A 24,614-nucleotide genomic window follows, 5' to 3' on the forward strand; every position below is an offset into this window, starting at 1 on the left:
TACAAAGACACTTTTTAGGTGTCTCTGAAGAACTTCAATATTGACTGTAAGGCATGAGAGACAATGGCACAGAACCAAAGCACCCACATCAAAGAAAGTGCTGTGCTTTATGACCAAAGCAGAACCACAGTAGCACAAAGGAAACATGAAACGTATAAATTCACAGATATCTCAATCCCAAATGTTCAAGTGGACTATTTGGGCCCAACCTGAGGTAGAGCCTTCTGAGCTCCTATTGGACTGATCAGCCACAGTTGAACACACTGTACCTTGACCCCAATATCATGATGTCACTGATCTTCTAGTACAAAGGACAAACAACATTAGTTTTAGATAAATGCTTTTTATGATATTAAGAAAAGGTTCCTTTATGCTAAAATTTGGAGGGTTTTTAGCATAAAAAAGTATTGTACTTTGTCAAAGGCCTTTTCTGCATCTTTTGAGATGATTACCTGATTTTGGATGTCTTGGTTTGTTATGGTTATATTGATTATGTTCCTAATATTGAACCATTCCTGTTTCTCTGGTATTAACCCCTCTTGATTATAATGAACTATTTCTTAGATAAATTCCTGTAATTTGTATGATGGAATTTTGTTTAAAACTGTTGAGTCAATGTTCATTTAATGATATTGACCTATAGTTTTCTTTTCCATATTTTATCTTTCCCTAGTTTAGGTATTAGGACTATATTTGTCTCATAAAAAGGATTCTGGTAGGGTACTTTCTCAATTTTTTGAGAAGAATTTGTGAAATATGGGTACTGTCTTCTAAAAAGTTTGATAAAATTCTCCTCTGAATCCATCAGGACCAGAGTTTTTCCTTTGGTAGTTCCTTTATAGCTAGATTTATTTCCCTTTCTGAATTTGAGTTATTTATGATCTTTAATTGGTCTTCTGATACTTTGGGAATTTTCTATTTTTGAAGGTATTCCTCTATTTCTTTTGTGTTTTTCATTTCATTAGCATGTAAATATGCATAATATGTTCTGATTATTCTCTTTATTTCACCCAGTTTTGCTGTGATTTTTATCTTGCTCATTTGCTATTTTATTTAGTTGATTTCCTACTCTCTTCTTTTTCATCAGATTAGCTAAGGGTTTATCAATTTTACTGCTTCTTTCAAAGAACCAACTTCCAGCTTTATTTATCATTTCTATAGTTTTTCATTTCTGATTTATCAATTTCTCCTCTAATTTTTAATGCCTCTTCTCCTGCTTATTTTAGATTTGTTGACTTTCTAATTTTTAATTGCACATTCAGTTCATTAATCCTTTCTTTTTCTGTTTTGTTCATGTATGTTTGTAAGAATATGATTTCCCCCCTGAGGAATGCTTTAGCTTGCATCTCAGAAATCTTGATATATTTTTATCACTATCATTTTCTTTTACATAGTTATTAATTGTTATATGATTTAGTCTTTGACCCACTCATTTATTTACTATTTCATTGTTAAATCTCTATGTAGGTTTGTATCTTTTGTCTGTGGTCCCTGAACCAATTGCTATTTTTATTGTGTTATGGTCTATAAAGAATGTGCTAACTAGTTCTGTCTTTTTGCTTATGTTTGCAATATCTCTGTGCCTGGTCAATTTTTGTAAAAGTTCCATGTGGTGCCAAGAAATATCTATATTTTTTTGTTGTCACATTTAGAAGATGCCATAAGTCTTTTAACTCTAGTTTCTCCAACAATTTGTTCAGTTCCATATTTTTCCTTTGGTTTATCTTTTCTGTTACACTTGTTAAAAACTGAAAGAGAGCTATTGAAGTCTCCTGTCACTATTGTGTTACTGTCTATGTCTTTTTGTAGCTCAGATAAGGTTTCCTTTATGAATATGGATGCTAAAGTATCTGGAGCATATAAGTTTATTACAGATATCAGTTTGTTGTCTAGGGTTCCTTTAGGCACGATACAGTTTCTTTATCTGTTTTTATTTTTTGGATGTTTGTTTTTGATTTGTCAGTTAGCATGATTGCAACTTCTTTTTGGATTCATTTGGTGCATAGCAAATTTTTTTTCTCCATCTCCCCAGTTTTACTTTGTGTATGTCTTTTTGGTAAGCAACAGGTTGTAGGGTTTTCTTATCCAGTCTTTCACTCTTTCCAATTTTATTGGTTTAGTTAAAATTATGAGAGGTTTATATTTTCCTCCATCTGTGTCTAATATTGCTTTTTTTTCCACATTATTATTTTTTCCCCTCCTGCTCTAAAGAGAGTATTATGTCCATTAATTTACTTTGTCTTTAACTTTTTAAAGGTGGCCTTGTTCTCACTGGTTCCTTTTCCCTCACCACTGATCCCCTCCTCTTGTTTGTGTTCCCCTATCCCTTTGGGGCTTTACTTATTAGTTCCTTTTTCTCTTCTACTTTTATCTGATTTTATCATTCTTCCCCCCCTTTTTTTTCTCAGTCAAGTAGATTCCTTCTTCCTCTCTTCCCTTTCAACTAGTCTTGTTTATTAGGGTTTTTTAATTTCATTTTTTGGTGCCCGTTTCCAAAAAGAAGTTCTCTCACTCTCCTCATCCTCTCTTTTCATCTACTCTATATTCATTCTCTGATTCATGACCCCTATAATTACCTGGTAGAGACCCTCCCCCACCACATTCTTCATTATGCAGCACACCACTAATTTATACTTTCCCCTGGTTACGTTTTCCCCCCATTTGCCTCAAAATCATCTTCCTGGATCCATGCTCTCTCACTCTCCTAGGTTACAGTTGTTCTCAGGAGTTCCAACTCCCTACTTCCCAAGGTAGGGCAAGTAGACTTTTTAACCATCGAATCCCCCAGGCCATACTGAGTGCAAGGTCCCCATCTCCCTTTATAGATCATCCCTCTTCACCCATAGGAGCATTCATCAGTATAACTTCCTCTCACCTCCAAAATAAGGCCTCCTTCCTTTCTCCCTCCTTTTCAAACTTTCCCCTCTTCTTTTCACCCACTTCCCTATAGGTTCTTCTTTTTCTGAGACTACAAAGGTCACCTTTCTCTCACTGTTAGCCCTAGATTTGACTCTGGCACATTAAATATTGCTTTTCCCCTTGCTCCTCTCCTCCCCTCTCAGGTCCTCTCCCATGTTGTAATGTAGTCCCACCAAAAAAACAAACAAAAAACCCCAATACATCTATTTACCTGTAGACAGGGTATCACCAGGTTTTGCCCATAATGCTGTAGGTCTGCCTCTTCACTGTTTCCTCCACAGGACTTTGGCCTTCAGCCCTGTCTCTTTGTGTACTTTTTGGAAGAAGGTTCTTAATTGGTCTCTCTCTCTCTCTTTTCACTTTGTTGCCTGGTTGCCCCATTTATTCACCCCTCCAGTATTTCTATTGTTTGGTGTATTCAAGAAGCAAATAACCTCTTCAGTTCTGGTTTTCTTTCTAAAAATGTTTCAAATGCCTCTTTATTATTGAATGGCCATCTTTTGTCATTTATAATTAAACTCAGATTTGCAAGGGAGGTCACCATGGGCTCCAATCAGTGGTCTTCAGAATACATTATTCCATTCTCACCTTCATTTTCTCCTAAGTGCAGAACAGTCTCAAATTATTTGAATTCCCTTTCCTTTGTATTTGAAGATCTTTTGCCTAGTCACCGCTAGAACTTATTGTTTCTGATTTGAATTGTTAAAATATAACCATCATACATCTTAGAGTTTACAGCTTTGAGTTTTTGTTTGTTTTTTTCTGGAGGTGATCTGTGAATTCTTTCAATTAGTATTTCATTTTTTACGTTCAAAATTTCTGAACAGTTCTCTTCGATTTTTCCCTTTATTTTTTATTTATTTATATTCATATTTATATTTTATTTATTTTCTGACCCTCAAATAGTGTTCTTCTGGGAAATCTATAGGCCTTAGGTTGTCTCTACATATCCTGTCTTTCAGATTGGTATGTTTTGCTTGCAGAACAGCACATTTTCTTTTAGTGTTATTATTTTTTGCTTCTTTTCTAAATTGACTTTCATTTCTATATATTTGCATTCCCAATGTATTGTTCTCTCTTTTGTTTGGTAAGACTTGCCATTTTAGAGTCCAGTTTTTCTATTCTGCCCATTATTTTTGCTGTATAGGCCATAAATTCTGCTCTCATAATTCTCATTTCATTTTTGAACCATTCAGGAATAGCATGTTGTGGTTCCATGTTCTTCTCACATTCCATGGGGTCCTCTGTCTCAAGCATTGGATAATTTTCCTTTGTTTTGCAATATTTGTTCACAGATACCCGAACTCATTTGCTAGAACTGGAGGTCATATTTCTTTCAGTTGTTAAGGTTTTTTTCTCTATTGATTCATTGGCTTATGTTCAAGGTATTTGAGTTTTTGTCTTCCCAAGAGCTTTGGTAATTTGTCTTTTTTCCACCCTGATTTTCTAGGTCCCTGTCCTGAATGATTTGAGTGCTAAGAAATGGTCCAAGCTGGATGCTGGACTCTTTCTCTAGATTTAGTGAAGTGATGAGCACACGTCCCTTCCCCCACACATACACAGTGTCTTGTCCTGGAGTCCCATTCCTTCTGGGTAGTTTAGAGGGCTGCCATGCTGGTGCTAATGGTTGTCCATCCTGGCACCAGCAGTTCAGAACTTTGCAGCACTGGTACTATGAGGGTGCCTACCCCAGCACTGGAAGTTCAGAGTTTTGTCCCATTGGTACTAAAGGGTTGTGGTCCCTCCCCATCAGTCTTTTGCTCCTGAAGGGCTCCCACCTGCAGCTCTACTGTCTGTTGCTGCCTGAGCAAGCTTCTAAAGGAGCAGGGGTCTCCATGGCATAGGAAAGACGGAGGGGGATGGGTCACAAGCCCTGACCCATGTGTTGATTCTGCAAGGGTGGCCTCATTGCTGGTACTATGGAAAGTAGGGGAGGGGCACTGAGTGAGTGCCAATTCATCAATTTTGATTTTTGTAACTTTCTTTGGGATTCTGAATGACCTAGACCATGGAGATAGTTGAAGCTGCTTAATCTTTGGCACATAATTTCTGCTTTAGAGGGGTTCAAAAGCTCATGGGACTCAGAGAAAATGTTTAGTCTGCCATCTTGCTGCTCATATGACCTCCTAGCTCTCCTTAGTTCTTTTGATCCTTGCATAGCTTGGCGTCCACATCTACCCACCCACCCATCACCACCATCCTGATCATCCATTTCTGGTCATTTTTCAGCCAGTCCTTCTGGCTAATTCAACCTCACTACCAGGTTCCCACTGCCATGGCTAAGGAGAAGGAAGAGTGAAAGTCTCCTACCATGCTGTGCCATTTAACCTTTATTCATGATATAACTATCTCTCTTGTTGCCTTTCCCTTCTACCTTCTATCCTCCATCATCCATCCATTTCTCAAGGCTCTCCAGCCCAGTGACATCAAACCAGCCTAGCCAATTCATTCTTTATTATTCATAAGACATAAAAATCACTAGAAAAACTTTATAAAACAAGCCTCCAGCCACCCTCCCTGACCACTACAAACAGTACTCAGAGGAGAGAAGGAGAACCAGTCTGGTGACTTTTGAATCCTTGGGGATGGTTGGAGGTGAGGCAAGGTGAGGGGGGTCAGGTCTGTGCTGCTGTGAGATCGGGAGAACATGCCACTAAGTCAATGAGGGTCTCCTCTGTTCAGAATTTCACCTTGATGTTGCCATCAGCTCTGGGAACATTAGAGCAAGATAGGACCTTAGGAATTATCTAGTCTACCCCTCTTCATTTAACCTTCCCAAAGTCACACAGAAGAGCCAGGACTAAAACCCATTCAGATGACTTTGGTATGATAATACCAGTGGTATGGGGAACGTGAAGCTAGAGGTCTACCAGCTATTGTGACCTTGGGCAAGTCTGTCCCTTGGGACCTGTTTCCTCATAGGTAAAAGGAGGGGAGGTTTAACTAAATGATCTGCAAGGTCCCTTAACAGCTAACAGATCGAGGATCTGTGATTCTGAGGAGGCAACTGCCATCTTTTCTCTCCCACTGTCCCTATGTCTCCTCAGAGTAATATGACTCCATATTCCGCCAGTACTGGTGGGTTTGTCCTGGTCCTGTACTGTCAGAAGAGGCACCAAGCAGTTTGTGCTTCCTCCCTCACCTTCCACCTCTATACCCCTACCTCCTCCACCAGAATAACTGTAAAACTGTGAAGTGCTATACTTGCTTTTGTGAATGACCTTTGTCATTGGCAATTAGTGTGCAGGCCCCAAGCCCCAGAAAAGAGAAATCCTCCCAGCCCTTTGGCAATGGCTGACACAGGAGGATAAAGTGGCTCATCTCTCCCACCCCTGACAGCCTCCATTTCCTTAATGCCCTCCCACCCCAGTCCCACCATTACCCCAAGGAGAAGGGAAGGGAATGGGATCTTCTCATCCTCTCCTCCCCCATCCCACTCGATCTCTATTCTTGATCCCAAACCCCTCCCCTGGCACCAGTGCCTCATCCCATATTGGCAGACTGGTCAGAAACAGTCACAAGAGGTCATAGTCCCTGCCCCACACCCAACCTCAGTGGGGAAACTCGGGTTGGGCTGGAGGGCACAAGGTGCTGCCACAACCCCACCTGCCTTCACTTGGGGTTCTGGACTTCAGGGTAGTCATCTTCCTCCATGGGCGGAGAGAATTTCAAGTTTGGGCCAAAGAACTTTTCTTTCATGAAGAAGTATTTCTGTCCTGGTAGGAAATCCTTATTGTCAGGAGCATCACGCTGTTCCTTGATCTCCTTCTGCCCACTGGGGTTGGGGTTTTTGACACTGCCCACAAAGAGTGGAAGGTGAGTGACATCATCGAAGATGAAAAAGAGGAAAGGCCGGTTCATGTTGACAGAGAAGAGGGACATGCGGGACATGACCGCACTGGTGGCAGCAGACGCCTCCACACCAGCCTCGTCTAGCTCTAGCGTGGCCCGGTGCTGGACACTGGATACCACAAGCTGCTTCTCTGAGATCCCACGTAGGTCTGGGTCATGAAACAGCTCTTGGAGGCCTGTCCAGAGACAGGGGGAAGCTGGTCACTACTGTGAGAGGGCCTAGCCTCTCTCCCTCTTTCCCTTCCTGGAAACCTATGACCAAAGGGGAAACCTGGCCTGTCTGCCCTTGGAGAGGGAGAAGCAGCAGCGGTCTGAGGTCCAGGACATGGCCCTACAGCTGGGCTCCCCCCTCTTCCTTGATAGAAATGTCTAGCCTCAGGGTGGCTAGGTGGCGCAGTGAATAGAACACGGGCCCTGGAGTCAGGAGGACCTGAGTTCAAATCCAGCTTCAGACACTTAACACTTACTAGCCGTGTGGACCTTGGGCAAGTCACTTAACCCCAATTGCCCTGCCCTCCCCACTCCAAAAAGAAAAAAAAATGTCCAGCCTCATAGCTTGAGATTTCCTTAAGCTTCCAGACCCGCTTATGGCTCATGGCTCCATTTTCCATTTTGGCCTGTCTATTGTTGTTTTGATAACTGTTTGAATACAACTGGTTTTCTTTGTAATGCAAAATATTATTTTGTGTGCTTATAACCATAATTCTGAATAGGGGTCCATAGGCTTCCCTAGACTGCCAAAGAGACCCATGAGCCCTTTGGATAAAGTGAGATATTTGTAACATCCTTAACATAGCGCCTGGCATGTAGTGGGCACCATATAAATACTTATTCCTTTCCTCCCCATGACAAAAAAAATGGAGAAGAACTCCTGGGCAAGACCAGACCTCTCTCTTTACTGAGGAAGCACCTGGGACAAGAAAGGGGAAGTAACTGCCTAACATAATCCAGTGAGTCAGAGGCAGACTGAGGCAGGGGTCCTGACTCCCAGGCCAGGGATCTTTCCCCAGGCCACACTCCCATTCCTCTTGCATGGAAATATAAGGTACCAGGTACATGAAGAGTACCAGGTTTCTGAGTCAGATGGGAGGAAATGTGGTGGAGTGGACAGAGGAGATCAGATCCAGGAAAATCTGGGTTCTGATCCTGCCTCTGACACTTACCAGCAAGAGACACAGCCTTACTGGGCCTCAGTTTCACCAAAATAAGCTGTCTCTTCCTGCTCTAACTCCAAGCTCTAGCCTAGATCTGAATCTTGGCTTTGCTGTTTACTAGCTATATGACCTTGAGCAGGTCACATTTAATCTCTCTGGGCCTCAGTTTCCTCATTGGTAAAATGAGGAGGTTGGACTAGATGGTCTTTAGGATTTCCAACTCTAAATCTAGGCTCCCCAGACCCTTAGTAGGCCAAGATAAAGGGGGTGTATCTAAGGTTTCAAGCCATGACTGCCTTCCCACCTTCCAACCTCCAGTTTCAGAAACAGACTAAGAAGACAAGTCCTAGACATGTTCTGTTGTCCCCCCCACCCCCACTCCACCCACACAGTAGTTCTTTTCCTTGCCCCAATCCTAGGAGTCCTACCCAACTGGCCAAGGGTCGAGACCAGGTCCATCTGGTGGTCCAGGTGCAGCTTGGGTATCGTCACCTCCGTGGGCCTCTCCTTCATGAAGGGCTGGTGCAAGGCAGCCCCACTCAAGTTGCCCAGCACCTGAGAGGCATTCCATTCAAACTGGCTGGGGACCACAGCCACAAAACTCATGTTGTTCTTGAAAGGGAACTGAGCCACCTAGGAGAGAACAGGCAGCATGGTCAAGGACCCTGGGGGAAGCATAAAGAGATATGGGGCCTAGGGGGTGAGAGAAAAAGCCCAGAACATAGAAGGGAAGCCAGGCTCTAGGCCCTCTACACTGCTGGCCTGCTCACTGAGTGACCTGTGACTCTCCAGGTAAGTTCCTAGATAAGCCCTTGGAATCTCAAACCTGAGAAGCCATGGAGAACAAAGCCATGACTGAATAAGACCCACCCTGTGCCACCATGACATTGACACTTGGAGATCCAGCCTCTGCTGGAAGACTGAAAGGACATCCTTCACTCTACCCCCTGGCCATCTCCTGGCCTCATATTCTCATTTATATTTCTAGTACTTAGCATAATGCCTAGCACACAGTAAGGACTCACTAAATGCTTTCCATTCATTCGTTCATTCATTCAGAGGCGGCTAGGGGGTGCTGTGGTTGGAACCACGCCTGGAGTCAAGATGACCTGAGCTTGAATCTGACCTCAGACTCTTACTGGCTGTCTGCCCCTGGCTCTGTCTGCCTCAGTCTCCTCAATTGTAGAATGGAAGTAATGGCATCCATCTCACAAAGCCATTATGAAGATGAAATGAGATAACACTGTAAAACACTTGGCACTCTGCCTGGCACGCATGTTGTTCCATCGTTTTTCAGTCCAATCTGATTCTCCATGACCCCATCTGGGATTGTCTTGGCAAAGATCCTGGAGTAGTTTGCCATTTCCTTCTCCAGTTCTTTTTTTACAGATAAGGAAACTGAGGCAAATGGGGTTGAATGACGGATGGTGCTCTCCCTGCCTGGCCTCCAGGCTTCTCACTGGCCCAGCTGGTCCCTTTTGGATGTGCCCCAGCTCGCTGCCATTGAGAACAGGCTTTCCGTCATTTCTTAATGCTTGCATCTCCAGTCATTAACAGAATAGGTGCTTACTAAGCCTTCGTTTAGTTGAATTAGGCTCTGACTTCCTCATGCGGTTACTGGACACCATGCCATGGAGAGGAAAGAGTCTAGGCCTGGCACACTGAGCATGCAATCATGGGACCTGTGTTTGAATCCTGACTCTGACCCTTAGACCTAGTTCTGTAACCTTGGGCGGGTCACAAGCTCTCTGGCCTCAGCCTACTTTAGTAAAGGAAGGGGGTGGATGAGGCATTCTCTAAGGCCCCTCCTGTACTAGATCTAAAATTATATGATCTCCAAGGTCCCTTTGATCTGTAAAAAGCCAAGGTTCCTACTGCAGGTGCTCTGGCTGTGGCTCAGACTACCCTCTTTTCTGGTGCTTTGGGAAACCCCAGGAAATGCCCAGCAGAAGATGGGGAGAAGTGGAACCAAGAAGAGAAAGTGAATGGCCAAGAAGAGGAAGGGAAAATAGAGAATCTCGTTTTTTCTGAGGTCTGTTTTGCATACACCAAGTATGGCAGCACCCATGACCAGGCAGTGTTGGGTAAGAAATAAAGAGCTGGCCTCAGAGTCTGGAAGACCTGTGTTCAAGTCCCACCATTGCATGAAACTGGATAAATCACCTCACCCCTAGTGTCCCTGGTAACTCTCCAAGAAGATAAGTTGCAGGGCAGTGGCTCATCTACATTGGTAGAGGAACGTTTCTCATCTGGGAGTTTCCTATGCTAGTGAAGTCCCAGATCTGGTCCCTATCCACCATCCCTATCTGTGACTCCAAATTCAGGGCTCCTTCCTCGAGAATGGAGGATGGATGAAAAAATTAACACACTGAAGGCAAGGGTGTACAAGAAATTATGGGAATTAAGGGGGAAATTAGCAAAATGGAATTGAATTAAGAAAGAAAATAAAGAGCTGGGATTTTACAGAAAAGACCAATAACATTGATAAATCTTTAGTAAATATAATCAGTCAGAGGAGAGAGGAAAACTAAACTGCTATAATCAGCAGCGAGAAGGAGGAGAATACAGCGAATGAGTAATGCCGGGGTTAAAGGACAGACAATAGAAACAGCAACAAATTCTATTAGAGATAACAATGATAGAGATAGAGATATATGATATTATCAGAATTTATGGGATGCATCCAAGGCAGAACTTGGGGGCAGAGAGAGAAAAAGAAAAAATTAATGAGTTGAGTTGGCCATTTTAAAAATTAGAAAATGAGACTGGAGGATAAAGGAGGGAAGAAGAAACAGGAGGGTTTAAGAATTAGAGGGAGCTGCCCAAATAGAAAAAAAAATCTTTGTATAAAATTTCTTCAATAAGGGTTTGATATCTAAGATATATAAACAACGAATAGACATGTAAGACTAATAGCCATTTCTCTAATAGATAAATGGTCAAAGAACATGAACTAACAGTTCTCAAAAGGACTGCAAAGTATTCACAACTACATGAAAAAATGCTCCAAATTGCTAATAATAAAAGAAATGCAAATCAAAGCATCTTTTTTTTTTTTGGAGGGCAGTTGGGGTTAAATGACTTGCCCAAGGTCACACGGCTAGTTTTTTTTTTTATGTTAAGTGTCTGAGGACAGATTTGAACTCAGATCCTGCTGATTCCAGGGCTGGTACTTTATTCCCTGCGCCACCTAGCCGCCCCTTAAAGCATCTCTTGAAGTTTCACTCCATGCATGACAAATTGACAAAAAATGACCAAAAATGGCAACAATCAATGTTGGCAGAGTTGCAGAAAGATAGGCACTCTAATACATTGTTGGTGGAGCTGTGAAATGGTATGATCATTTTGGAAAGCAATTTGGAATTATGCAAGGGAAGTTACTAAAATCTAATCAGAGACTCCATCATTGGGCTTATACCTCAAGGAAACCAACAATAAGGAAAAAATAAGTCCCCACATACTCCAAAATATTTATGGTAACACTTTTTGTGGCAGATAAAAATTAGAAACAAAGTAGATGCCCATCAATTGGGGAACAACTAAATAAATTAGGATATCTGGATTTAACGGTATATGACTGGGCTGTAAGAAATAATGTGTAGGATGAATACAATGAAGTATGGAAAGATGACCATGAATTGAACAGAGTGAAGGAAGCAGAGTTAAGAAAAGAATAATATATACAGAGACTACAACAATGTAAACATACAGAACAACTACACTCCAGAAAATCAAAAATAAGTGTTACCCAATTCTAAAGATCGAGGGTGTCTAAAATGAAGAGATATGAGAAGACAGCTCCAACCTATGGCTTAGAGGAAGTGGAAGGTCCATGGGTCCTACACACTGCACAGGTTTTTAGACTTTTTCAATATATTGATCAGTTATACTGATTTTTTTTCTTCCTCTCTAAAAAATACTATTTGTCTTATCGAATGACTCTGGGAGGGTTACATGGGATATTATAGTGATGTAAGAAACAGAAGGTATCAATAAAAACATTTTTTTAAAAAGACAGTCAAAGGGAGCAAGCTGACTGGTCACCAAGCCAAGGAGATGGCTGGGTATTCCTGAAACCTCTTAGCCCCAGTGACAATGGAGTATCCTACAAACAAGAATGGATTTAATGAGTACTTGAAGAAGACTGAGCCCTTCCTCTACACAAAAGAGATCAAAGATAGAGAGAAAAGACCTGTGAATACAAAAATATTTATAGTATAGCAGTTATTTTTGTGGCAGCAAAAAAAATGAAAGCTAAAGGGACACCCATGCTTTGGAAAAAAGCTGAATCAATGATGGTACATGATGATGGTAATGGAAAATGAGTTTGTACAATTAGACACAGCTTTAGGGAAGTCTGGAAAGACTTGTACAAACTGATACAGAGTGAAGTGAGCAGAACCAGGAGAACAATTTACACAGAAACAACATTGTAAAGACAAACTTTGAAAGGCTCAAGAACTCTGATCAATGCAATGACCATCCAGGATTCCCAAGGATCCATGATGAATTCTCTTCCCAGTCTCCTGCTAGGAAGGCAATAGATTCAAGGTGCATAATGAGACACACATTTTTTAAAATGGCCAATGTGGGGAATTTGCTTGACTGTGTATATTGTTGCAACGGTTTTCTTTTTCTTTTCTTTTTCAATGAATGGAATGTGGAAAAAAGAAAAGTTAATTTAACAAATTAACTTTTTAAAATAAAACTAAGCACCTACCACTCATCCTGGAACAGACCTAACAGAGCCCACCCTCACTCCATCTTCTGCACAGCCCTGGATGTCTTTTCCCATCCTTAAGTGTCCAGGCTCCCAGAGCCCCTGGCATCTCAAGAAAGGGAACTGAGACTAAGCCAACCTTAGCTCTCACCTTCCCCTCTTCCCTGTACCACTCACCAGCACATCTGCCTGTTCCAGCAAGAACCAGCGAAGAGGGTATTTCTTGGCCTTCATCATTACCACCGGGACTACATACTTCTCATCCAGATGAAAAATATCAGTCTTGGTCAGGCTGGGATCAAACTTGGTCTTCCAGAAACCTGCAGCCAAACAGAATGGAGGAGCTACCAAGGATGGCTGGTCTCTTTGCAAAGAGCACTAGGTTGGGAGGCAGGAGACCCAAGTCAAAGCCCAAGGTCTGCATCTAACTCTCCATGGGAATTTAGGTAAACCATATGCCCTCTCTGGGCCTCAGTTTCCTTCTCTGTAAAATGAGAGGGATTAGACTAAAAGACCTCAAGTTACCACAGCTTCAAACCCAATGGTCCTCACTCTCCATCACTTCCCCATAGCCATCCCCTTGTCAAATCTAGGTCCACTCCCACAACATCTCCTGCATTCCTCCTTCCCTCCATTTCAACTCACATTTTCAGAGGTGGGCACCTGCAGCCTCGAGGCCACATGTGACCTTCTAAGTCCAGCATCCAAATGGATTCAGTCAAAGGGCCACACCTGAGGACCTAGAGGGCCACATGTGGCCTAGAGGTCACAGGTTTCCCACTCCTGTAACTAGGGCCACACCCCCCAATTCAACTCCTCACTTCCTCTTTCCTGGACTATTGAAGGAGCTTCCTAAATGGTCTCCCTGTCTCCTGTTCATCCTCTGATCAGCTGCCAAAGCCACATTTCCAAAACCCAAGTCTGACCATATCACCCCTATTCCTCTCAGGTGAATGTTTGACATGCAAAGCCCTTCATAACCTGGCCTCGATCTGCCTTTCCAGTTCATGTTCTTTGACCATTACTCTACCATCCAGGCAAACTAGATTGCTTGCTTGCTATTCCTTACATATCTCCCTCCTCTAGGTCTTTGCATAACCTATCTGTCCCCCATGAATGCAAGAACCTTCCTGCTTCTGACTCTCAGAATCCTTCACCCCCTTCAAAGTTGAGCTCAGCTGCCATCAGCTATGAGAATTCTTTCCTACTCCCCACTCTACCCTGCCAACCACTAATGCTTCCTTGTAATTACTTTTTATTTGTATTTTATATATAAGAGCCATCTTTTACATGTATAATATCATTACTCCCAATAAGAAGCAAGTCCCTTGAGGGAAGGAACAGGTTTCATTCTTGTTTGAAGATCTCTAGTACCAGGTACATTTTTTAAAAATTTAGACTGTATCTGTGATTTCCTTATTCTAGGGCAGAGGTGTCAAACTCCTGAGTGCAGCCTCAACTAGATTCAAATATAATTAGGAACTGTTTAACAAAATAAATAAAAATACGATACAACATAAATAATGTTAATTTATGATTTTCTAGGTCAACATATGGAGCAGCTAGGTGGCCCCTAAAGTCTGGAAGACCTGAGTTAAAATCCAGCCTCAGATACTAGCTGTGTGACCCTGGGCGAGTCACTTCAACCCTGTTTGCCTCAGTTTCCTCATCTGTCAAATAAGCTAGAGAAGGAAATGGCAAAGCACTCCAATATCTTTGCCAAGAAAACCCCAAATGGGGTCGTGAAGAATTAGACATGACTAAAACGACTGAAGAACAAGAACGATGACAAAGCCAACATGCATCCCAAGGATCCATTCCTGTCTGAGTTGGACACCAGTGATCTAGGGATCTCCCAGGGAGGAAACACCCTCTTAAAGGCTGGACAGCTCTTGGAGCTGCAGAACTCCTTGGCACTCTGAGAGGCCAAAAGTTTGGCCCAGGGTCACTTAATCAGTATACGTTAGAAGTCAGAGGTGAAATTAGACCAGATCTTCCTGAATCCACAACCAGCTTTCTATCCACAAAGTCATGGCACTAATCACCTTATGTAAATTAATTAACTAATACTGGTCAATTGATAATGCTGATTCAATTAATTGTTGAGTCATCTATTAGTTATTAATTAATTGATTAGTTATTAAGCCCCTACTATGTGCTGGCCACTGTGTGAGGTAGTGGGCTCAAAAAAACAAAACATGAAACAATCGCTACCCCCCAAAACTTAATTGTAACAGGGGATACAATAAGGAAACGTATATGTGTATATATGTGTGTACATATGCGTATGCTTGTACGTGTACGTGTTTACAGGATAACTGTAAAGAGAAAAAATTAAAGCGATACCCAAAAAAGTTCACACAAGTGGTCTGGGTCTGAGGAAGGACACTTGCACTTGGGGGGAGGGTGATGGGGAAAAGCTCCCTGGTACTTGACTAGCATCTGGAAGGGAAGGCAGGAGTTCTCCAAGGTAGCACAAGGAGAAGGCACAAAGACGGCAGCTGGAGGATGGAGAGAGGCCAGTTTGGCTGGATGGTGGGTGTGGGGAGGAGGAAGGTCCAGTGAAGCTGGAATGACGAATGGGGACCAGGTCATGAGGAGACCTAAAAGCTAAACAGAGGAATTGCTGTTTTCTCCTAGAGCAAGGAGGAAGTCCCTGGAGTTGAGTAGGGGAGTGAAGGGATCAGATATGTACTTAAGGAAAATTATTTTGTCAGCAGTGTTGAGGATAAACTGGAATATGGAGAGAATGGAGGCAGGAAGGCCAGTTAGGAGGCTACTGCAATGCTTCAGACAAGTGGTGACATGGGCCTTCACTAAAGTGGCAGCTGTCTGAGTACAGAGAACAGGTCAGAGTCAACAGAAGGAGTTAGAAATAGAAAGATTAGGCACCTGATGGGCTATGGAAAGAGTGGAAGAATTTAGGAAAAAGCTGAGGTTGGAGCAGAAGTGGATAGAGAACCAGGCATGGAGTCAGAAGGACCTGAGTTCAAATCCAGCTTCAGACACTTGCTGTGTGACCCTGGACAAGTCACTTAACCCTGACTGCCTCCAAAAAAAAAATGCCAAGGTTACACATCTGGGAACAACTAGAAGGAAATTTGGAAGAGTAGAGAGTTTAGAGGAAAAGATAACAAATTCTATTTTGGTTGGGTTAATGTTGAGATGTTGATGGGACATCCACTTTGAAATGTCCAAGGGTCAATTGGTGACTGAGGCCTGAAGGGGCCTCTTAGAGGAGAGACTGGGGATAGATATTTAGATCCATGAGTCATCTGCTTTGAGATGATAATTAAAACCATGGGGACTGATGAGGTCACCAAGAGAGAGAAGTCTGAGAGGCCTAGGACAGAGCCTTAGGGGACACTCACAGTAGTTTCTGATTCTAGATTCTCTGATGGCTGAGGGTCCATTCAGTTTTTGCAATCTGTACATCTATGGGAGTTTCTTCCCCCCACCCTGGGGACTAACTGAAAGGGATCAACCTGGCAAGAGACAGAGCTGTGACTATGTTGGCCAACTGACCGTTTTTCATGGATGGATGAATATCTCATCTACAGTCAATCTCTCTCTAGAAGCTGGCTTCTCCCATCTCCCACCATGTTCTCAGGGTGCTATGTCCTTCCCTGGCCATATTCTCTGGGGGTATCCGCCTCCTTTCCCACCTCCTCCCAGGACTTCTGACCCCACCACACAGCGGGCACCACCTAAATATCATGCTTTGCAGACGTCTGCCCTCATAGGCTCAGTCTTCTGGTGGCTCCCAAGGCTACTAAGGAATGAGAGAGGGGAAAGGAACGACAATGGGCAGGATGGGCAGGCAGTCTTTGGCATGCACTGGAGCCTACCCTGAAAATACACGGCATTAAGGAGTAGCATCACTGTGTTCCCGGGGAGCTCCGACAGGAAGTTCTCAATCTTCCCCTCTGTGGCCTCCTTCACCCACTGGTTAATGATCTGAAGGTCATCTTTCTCATTCCCTTTTAGGATGGCGGGCTTTGCACCAAAAAATTTCTCTGACTGCTCCAGAAATTCCTGTTTGACTGGGAAGCCTAAGAGAGAACCAGAGAAAGCCATGTTCAGAGGTTGGCATTGGAAAGAAGGCCACATTGGAATCAGGGAAATCCCAGCTCTGCCCCTTACTAGCAAGGCCTGGTGCAAAGAACCCTGAGCTCCAAGGAAAAATACCAGGTTGTGAGCATCCCTTTCCTGGCTGTGTGCAAATTGCTAACCCTCTCTGAACCTCACTTTCCCCTTCTGTAAAATGGAGATAAATTCTCCACACCTTCTCTCTGTCTCATGGGGTAATTATGAGTAAAGAGTTTTACCTCCTCGAAAGGAGGAGACAGGCAGGAGTTGGCAGCATCAAGCACACACACCTTTTTCCAGATACATCCTGGCGGCCATGCGTAGGGCTGTGCGGCCCAGATCCTGGAGGATGCCATTTAGCGTATGGTGCAGGCAGGACACGGATTCCACGTGCAGGACCTTTTGCAGTTGCTGGACAGTCTTAGTCCTGGCTCCTGGAGAACACGCCGGCTGTGGTCCCATTGGGGGTATCACCAGGCTGGCACACCCCCCACCCACATCCAAATACAAATCCACCCACAAACCACCTGTGCAACCAGACCATCCACGGCACCAGACACTGGGGGCAAGCGTAAGGAATTTTTAACCATCCCCTGCAAAAGCCCCTCCCGATTCTCACCTCCACACCTTTGCTGGGATTCATTTGCCCTGCCTGGAATGGCCTCCCCTCCTTTCCTTAATCTGCTCCTCCTTTGAAGCTCAGCTATGTCCCCAGCTCATCTGTGAAGCTGTCCTTGACTCTGCTGGCCTGCACTTTCTGAACTGCCACTGTCCTTAGTCTGGCCTACACTTCTTGGTACTTAGGCATAGGCTGCCCCCTATGGTTCTCTAATTCTTTTCGGAGTGAGTCTTTTCATGAGACCATAACCACCTTGAAAGCAGCGATGCTATCTCCCACTTGTATCTCTCACAGCACCTAGCATAGCACTGAGTACATAATAGGCACTCAATAAACGCATCATTAATTTAAGAGAGAGGATGGTTCTGTCCCTACCCCCCCAGCACAGTATTGAGTACATAGAAGGCACTCAATAAATGCTTCATTAATTTAACAGAGAGGGTGCCTGTCTCTGACCCCTTTCTCATAGGAGACCCTGAGAGTAACCCCTCACCCAGGCACTCCAGCAGGGGCCACACTGCCTATGTAGCTGGCATCTGAGGCAGCCGGGAAATTCAGGAATTTCCTACTCATTCTTGCTAGGCTAAGCTGAGGATCCCTCTCCTGGCTCCATCACTGTGTGACCCTGGACGACCACTCCTTGATCCTCCAGTCTCCTCCTTGGTGGTAAGAGGGAGCTGAACTGGGAGAGAGGCCTGTGGTGCCGCCCAGCTCCCCCATTCAGGGTTTTTCCCCCCTGAAGCAGGGGGTGAGCCCAGTTACCTAGCTTGAGATGATGTAATGCTAGAGCGACACTGAGGGGTGACAGGACCACGTTGGGGCTCGTGGATTTCTGCAGCACTTGGGCGAACAGGTCTAAAGTGAACTCCATCATGGCCTCGGCCACCTTGTGGGTCTGCTCTGCTGAGGGGGTCTCCTTGCAGCTGACCTCTACTCTCTGCCCAGCCTCCTCGGAGGGCAGCAGGCAGCTGTACACCCTCGGGACGGGAGCGTGAGTTGGAGCCCCAGAGAGGAAGGAATCTGCTTTCCTGAGGTGCTCCTGGGTGTCCATGGGAACGTTTGCTGGTGCCCCCATGGAATCCACTGGTACCCTGTCTGAATCCTGGAAGGGAGAAAGGAGAGTCAGAAGGAAGGAGAAAATGAGCTGAGACACTGCTAAGGACAGAACCCAGCGCTAGGGTCCAAGGGCCTGAGGCTCTGCCACTTACTACCAGTGTGACCTTGGGTGGGTCACCCTCCTCTGTAAAAGGAGGGAGGGTGGACCACATGACCTCCGAGGTCTCTTTCAGTTCTAAAGCCATTGGGGTCCCAGAAAACATCACAAGCACATGAGCGTCAATGACCAAATAACCACATGTCAGGTTTGAGGGGGCAAGGGAGAAAGTCAAGGAAAGTGTTGCCTTCCTTCACACGGGAGCGGAGACCTGGAGATGAGAGGCCACCAGCCCCCAAGGACCTCTCAATCACCTCTCCTGGCCTTTTCCCAAGCCTCCCCCTTCTTGACCTCTCTGTAGCTTTCAACACTTTCTTCTCTGGGACACTCCTGTCTGTTTTCCAGATGCCATGCTTCCCTAAGCATCCTACTTCGGTGACCATTCCTTCTCGGTCTCTTTCTCTGGATCTTCATCCAAGTCATACCTGCTAACTGTAGGTGTCCCACAGGGTTCTGCTCTGGGCCCTCTTCTCCTCTCTCTCTATCATTTCAGTTGGTGATCTCATCTGCTCCCATGGATTCACTCTCCATCCTTTGGCTGTGATTCTCAAATCTACTTGTCCAGCACTCTCCTCTCTCCTGACTTCCAGTCTTGCATCTCCAGCTGCCTCTTAGATATCTCAAACTTGATGCCCTGTCTATGTCTTAAACTCAACATATCCAAAACTGAACTCATTCTCTTCCTCCCTAAACCCTCCTCTCTAGTTGCCTTGCCTGTGGTTATTGAGGGAGCCATCTTCCTCCCAGGCACCCAGGCTTGCAACCTAAGTGTCATTCTCACCTCAAATCCTCTCACCCTTCCGTAGCCAATCTGTTGCTAAGTCTTGTCAGGCTATACGCTACCACCACCAGGGCACAGGCTCTCATCATTTTTGTAAAAGCTCTCTGGTTGGTCACCCTGACTCATGTGTCTCCCCACTCCAGTCCACGCTCCACTTAGCTATCAAACTGACCCATGTGGGTGCCTCAGATAACTTTCCTTGACACATTTAGAACCCCCCCCCCCAGTCCTTAATGTCACCCCTCCCTGAATGCCAATTTCCCCTTCTCTCTTGACCTTGGCAACTGGCTGTCAGTTCTGACCGCTGACCTTCCTGATGGGTTTCCCCCTTCCCCTCTCTAGCCATGTCTACTCTCTCTAGGCTGGGTGCCCCAGCATGCATCCCCTAACCCCTCTGGCAAACAGAACTATAGCATCCTTTTAGGATCACAGATTAAGAGCTGGGAGGAAGCTTGGAGGCCATCTAGTCTGAACTCCTCATGTTACAGATGAGGAAACTGAAGCCTAGAGCTTGGGAGTAACTTGCCTATGGTCACACAGGTAATATGTGTCATTGGCAGGATTTGAATACAAGTCATAGGATCTTAGGTCTAGAGTTGGAAGGACTTTAGAGACTGCATATGAAGAAAGTGAGACCTTGAAAAGAAAAGGGACTTGCCCAAAGTCATCATGTGTGGACTAGGTGGCAGAGACAGGATTAGGGCCCAGGATCAGGAGAAAGGAAAGAGGTGTCTGGGGGCCACTCCTGGCAGTCACTTGGTGGGGCGGCTTTATGGAACTGAGATGTTTCTGGAGCTGTTCTCCTCATTTCACTCCCTGCTTCATCCCTCTTTAACACTAATTCCTCTCTCTTCAGAACTGCTGTCCCTTTTCCCTTTCCCCCATCAGTAGCCTGGTCTCAATAAGCATGAAATAGCAAAGGAAACAGAAATAATACCCAGGCCAAAGATGCCAAAAGCTGATAATGCTTCGCTAGCAAGGTTTATCCCTTATTTATGAGTTATGTTCCAGGGCTCCGTCCAGGGGTTCTCCTCTCTCTTTCTCTGTCTCTCTCTCATTCGCTCGTCTCTCTTTTCTATCTCATTCTCCCTTCTTTCTCTTCTGCCTGTCTGTTTCTCTCTCTTCTTTCTCTTTTCTCTTTCTCTCTCTGTGTCTCCCTCCACCCCACCCCCATCTCTTGGTGATCTTATTAGCTCCCTTGGGCTTAATTACCACCTCCATGCCAATAACTATCAAATTCACATCTCCAGCTGCCTGCTGGACATCTCCACCTGTGTGCCCCACAGGCATTTCAAAATCAATATGTCCCAAAGGGAACCAATTATCTGTCCCCAATCCCATTTTAGGGGTTTTAAATGCTTCACACCCTGGATCAGTTGCCTGATATAGGCTGAGTACACATCAGTCCCCCTCACTAACTTGCCATCCGGCCCAACTGTCCCACCTGCTGTTGCCCCATAGAGTAGTTCATCTGCTGTAATCTCCCACTTACATGCCTTTGCACAGGCTGACTGTCCTCCTAGACCCAGAAGAAGAGCTCTCCCTCCTCGATTCAGCCTCTCCGAAGTCCTAGCTCACTTGAAGGTAGCCCAAGTGTCACCTCCCTCAAGAAACCATTTCTAACTCCGTTGTTAGTCCCTTCCCCAGTCCCACCAAAATCACTCTGTATAGTCACTTTATTTTGTGAAGATCTTGTCATTATTTTATCTGAAAACATGAACCCTACAGTAGAACAGAAATTCCATGAGGGAAGGCACTTTTTTTGGTTTGTTTTGTCCCTAGCACAAAAACACCTAGGCAGGCCATGGGGGCCAGGGGAGAAGGCCTCCCAGGAGCTCCCAACCATCCGCTTGCTTGTAGTTGTGGAATATACCAGATGCCCACTTCCACCTGGAACTCTGTCCCAGAGGGCCTCCCATGAGCTCCCATTGCTGGTGAATCAAAGGTTGGCCCCTTGTTCCCTCTGCTCCATTCTTCTCCACACTGGGCTCCCGTTACCTGGTTGCCAGAATTGAGGAAGAGAAGCGGGGGTACTTTCTCCTGTTTCTGACCCTCTACAAGGGCATCATGGACTGGCTCCTAGGAGATGAAATATTGAGATGAAAACCCAGCCTCCACCCTTCTTGATCTGGAGGCTACAAGAGGGCCTGTCCCTTCCCCCAATCTTCCTCTTCTCCTAGACCAGGGGTCCCAACCTGGGGCAGATGCTTCTACAGTATCCATATCCCATCCCCCTGTGATCACGTATGTCTCTCTGTCTCTCTCTCTTCTCCCTGTCTCTCTCTGTCTCTGTCTGTCCCTCCGTCTTTCCCCACCCCATCCCTATTTCCCCACTTCCCAAAAGGGCCTTGCCTGCCCGCCCTCCTTACCGATAAGCAGGATCTTGGTAGGGTAGACAGGCCAAGCAGCAGGAGGGCCCAGACTGGCAGTGCCATGGTCCTAGAACAGGGGAGAGAATTTGTTAGCCATCTTTCTCCAGGACAGCCCATGCTTTCACGTTGCCCTTCCATCTCCCGCTGGGCGGATCTCATCCCATCCTTCAAGGCCCAGCTCAAATCTCCTTCAAGAAGCATGAGGAGCACAGTGACCTCTGAACACCCATCATCATTCAGCATTTGGTACAAGCATTTACCTGTCAGCCAGCAGTAATACGGTGCTTTACGCTTTACAAAGGACTTTACATAGTCTATCTCATTTGATCCTCACAAAAACATGGGTGCTATTATTATCCCCATTTTACAGATGAGAAACCAGGGGTTAAGAAAAGTCAAGTGACTTGCCTAAGGTCTCAAAGCTCTGTTGTGCCTGGGTCTTCCTGATTCCCATCAGCACTGTCTGTCCCTCACCCAGCTGCCAAATGAGATGACTGAGGCCTTCCAGCTACAAAGCTACATTCCTATGATCATTACACAATAGTCATATGGTCAGTGGGAAGAGGTGGAGGGAAAGGGGCACGCTAGGGGATGCTTGGGTACCACTTGCCCCCACATGGCACGGGGCCTTTTTCCTAGCCTGGTTGGGTCAGGCAGTGACCAGAACTGCCTTAGACCAGGGCCATTTCCCTAGTCCTACACCCCTTATGTAAAGGAGGGGGCAGTAGAGAGAAACTACTGCCCATTTCCAGGAACCCACAGGGCCCTCCTCCCCCCTTGCTAGTAACCCTGGCTGGAAGCCCAGAGCTCCCTGAGGTTGTGAAAGGCCTAGATAAGGAGGACTCCACTCCAGCTTTCCCATTGTCTCTGTCCCCCCAGGCCTGCTCTCTCAGCCTGATCCAGCCTCTTGTCTTCAACATAGATCCCTCCCTGCCCCATGTGCTACCCCCAACCCCAGAGAAGGAAAAGCAAAGGCAACAGGGCCCATCTAAGCTGCTCTGATGTGGCACTCTGCAGACCACTGGCCTCCCATGGGAAAAGTCAGGCCCTCGAAATGATCGACAGCCTCGGGCTCTTGGCCTCTCCTGAGGGACACACACATGGACCAGCCTTTTGTGGGACCAAGGGTCCCACCACCCCACTTGGGGGAGCAGGGTCAAGTTGGGAGTTCTCCTAACCCTGTAAGGTTAGAGCTTGCATGATCCAGTTGGAAAGAGCACCAGGCTTGGCATCAAATGAGCCAGGTTCAAATCCGGCCTCCAATATTAATGCCTTGAGTTAGCCTGGCCAAGTTATTACCTTCCCAGACCTGTTTTCTCACCTAAAAAATAAAGGATGGGACTGGATGGCTTCTCAGGCCCCTTCCAGCCTTAGATCTAGGATCATTCAGGGTTTAACTCTCTTCAGTCCAAGTTTCCCTGGTCCCAGAATCCAGCTTTCCAGCTGAGGTTACACATTGGATTCCTGGGGGATTTGCAGCCCAACCCCCCCACCTCCATTCCTACCCACTTACCTTGTCAGGCTTCTGGCTGTTGTGCACGATGTGTCCAGTTTGACACTGTCCTGGGCTCTGGCCCCAACTCCGGCCCTGCCCAGCCCTCCTACCCTGACCTTTGATCTCAGCCTTTTTCCAGATTTCTCTCCCTTTCGGCAAATATTGACCAACACATCCATTTAAACATTTGTATAGAGGCTAGGCCCCCTTTCCTGTTTAGTTTTCTGGTCTCCTCCTCCCCACCCCCACCCCTCAGTTTGGGGGCCCAAATGGGACCTGACAAGAGTTGGATCCTAACTGAATGGAGAGGCCCATGTCCATAAGGGTGTCCCCTAGCCATCTAGGGAACAGGTCAGAACCAGTGTAGGGCCTAGCCAGTGGAGCTTGGCCCAAGGGGCATTATAGAATACAGCATGCTCTACCACAAAAAGCCTGGCCTGGCCAGCAGTCAGGAGCCCTCTGCTCAGGTCCAGGTTCTGACACCGAGCAAAGCCAGCAGTGTGACCTTGGGCAGGTCCCAAGCAGAAGGAAGGGGCTGGACTTACGGTCTATAATCCTGCCCTAGGCCCAGTGCAGATGGAGCATAACCCTGTCACCCCAATGGGCCAGAACCCAAACGTTCAGGCGCCTGTTGCCTGTCTGGGGCCCATGCGGTCACTTCTCTCTGAACTCAAGGCTAGCAGCTTCCTTTTCTCCATAGGTGACACATCCATTTTGACCCCAATCAATTGGCTGCTAGGCCCGGTCCCCACAGACAGGGGCAGGCCTTTCCCCACCTCAGAGAACTTTCCATTTGCCGTCTAGATCTCACATGTACCTATTCACGCACTGTCTCCATTAGAACGTGACCTTGTGGAGGGCATCCCAAGTTTAGCACAGTGCCGGGTACAGGCTATGCTTATTAATTAACAAGTCAGGGACTTCTCTCTCTACTCCCACCTCCAATGGGGACAGACTCCACTCCTAGGAAAATCCACTAACATCCACATCCTCATTTCTTTCAAATTTTCTAACTTGTCAGTCAACATCAATGCTTTGAGGGCTTAATACTGAGGATACACCCTGGACCTCGCTGGGTGAACTCAACCCCATTCAGGGGGTGGTGAGGCTCACCGTCCTTTACAGGTGGAGCTCTGGGGCCCTATGGCTCCTACTGCACCTGGTGCCATCACTGCTTGACTGCTTGAGATGCCAGGGTTTCGACACCTTCCAGGAGTCCCTCAGCTAAAACTGGGGGGAGAGGGGGAGGCCACATAGCATCAGTTCCTTAAGGAAGGGCACCCCATACTTTTCTTAGAGCCTATAACTTGATAAGGGAAGTGGTTTCCCTGTAAGGCTAGCTATTTCGATCTGATACAGACGGGCCTGCTTCCTTCCTGCCCCTCTTACTTCACCCGAGC

General features: G+C 45.7%; 1 protein-coding gene across 1 annotated transcript; it reads right to left on the minus strand.

Annotated features, from left to right (window-relative positions):
• Positions 1-5,226: 5,226 nt before the first annotated feature.
• On the minus strand, positions 5,227-22,654 carry SERPINF2 (serpin family F member 2). The gene is made up of 8 exons (XM_069089662.1): positions 21,717-22,654; positions 21,346-21,426; positions 18,116-18,455; positions 17,025-17,168; positions 16,494-16,697; positions 12,823-12,965; positions 8,354-8,558; positions 5,227-6,947 (listed from the first exon to the last, which is right to left on the minus strand). The coding sequence occupies exons 1-8, from the start codon at positions 21,960-21,962 to the stop codon at positions 6,532-6,534; spliced, it is 1,779 nt and encodes a 592-aa protein (XP_068945763.1). The 5' UTR covers positions 21,963-22,654; the 3' UTR covers positions 5,227-6,531.
• Positions 22,655-24,614: the final 1,960 nt, after the last annotated feature.

The sequence above is a fragment of the Petaurus breviceps genome, unplaced genomic scaffold, assembly GCF_028583685.1.
Source record: "Petaurus breviceps papuanus isolate PSGF00001 unplaced genomic scaffold, PetGlider_PUasm1.0 186, whole genome shotgun sequence".
Lineage (NCBI taxonomy): Eukaryota > Metazoa > Chordata > Mammalia > Diprotodontia > Petauridae > Petaurus > Petaurus breviceps.

Bases quoted from the DNA above. Each gene is read 5' to 3' on its own strand.
- SERPINF2 (XM_069089662.1), bottom strand. From the start codon at position 21,962: ATGCTGAATGATGATGGGTGTTCAGAGGTCACTGTGCTCCTCATGCTT. The intron at 18,456-21,345 runs GTAACGGGAGCC...TCTCCCTTCCAG, and splicing joins TCCTCAATTCTGGCAACCAG to GATTCAGACAGGGTACCAGT. The intron at 12,966-16,493 runs GTAGGCTCCAGT...GTTTGGCTGCAG, and splicing joins TAATGCCGTGTATTTTCAGG to GTTTCTGGAAGACCAAGTTT.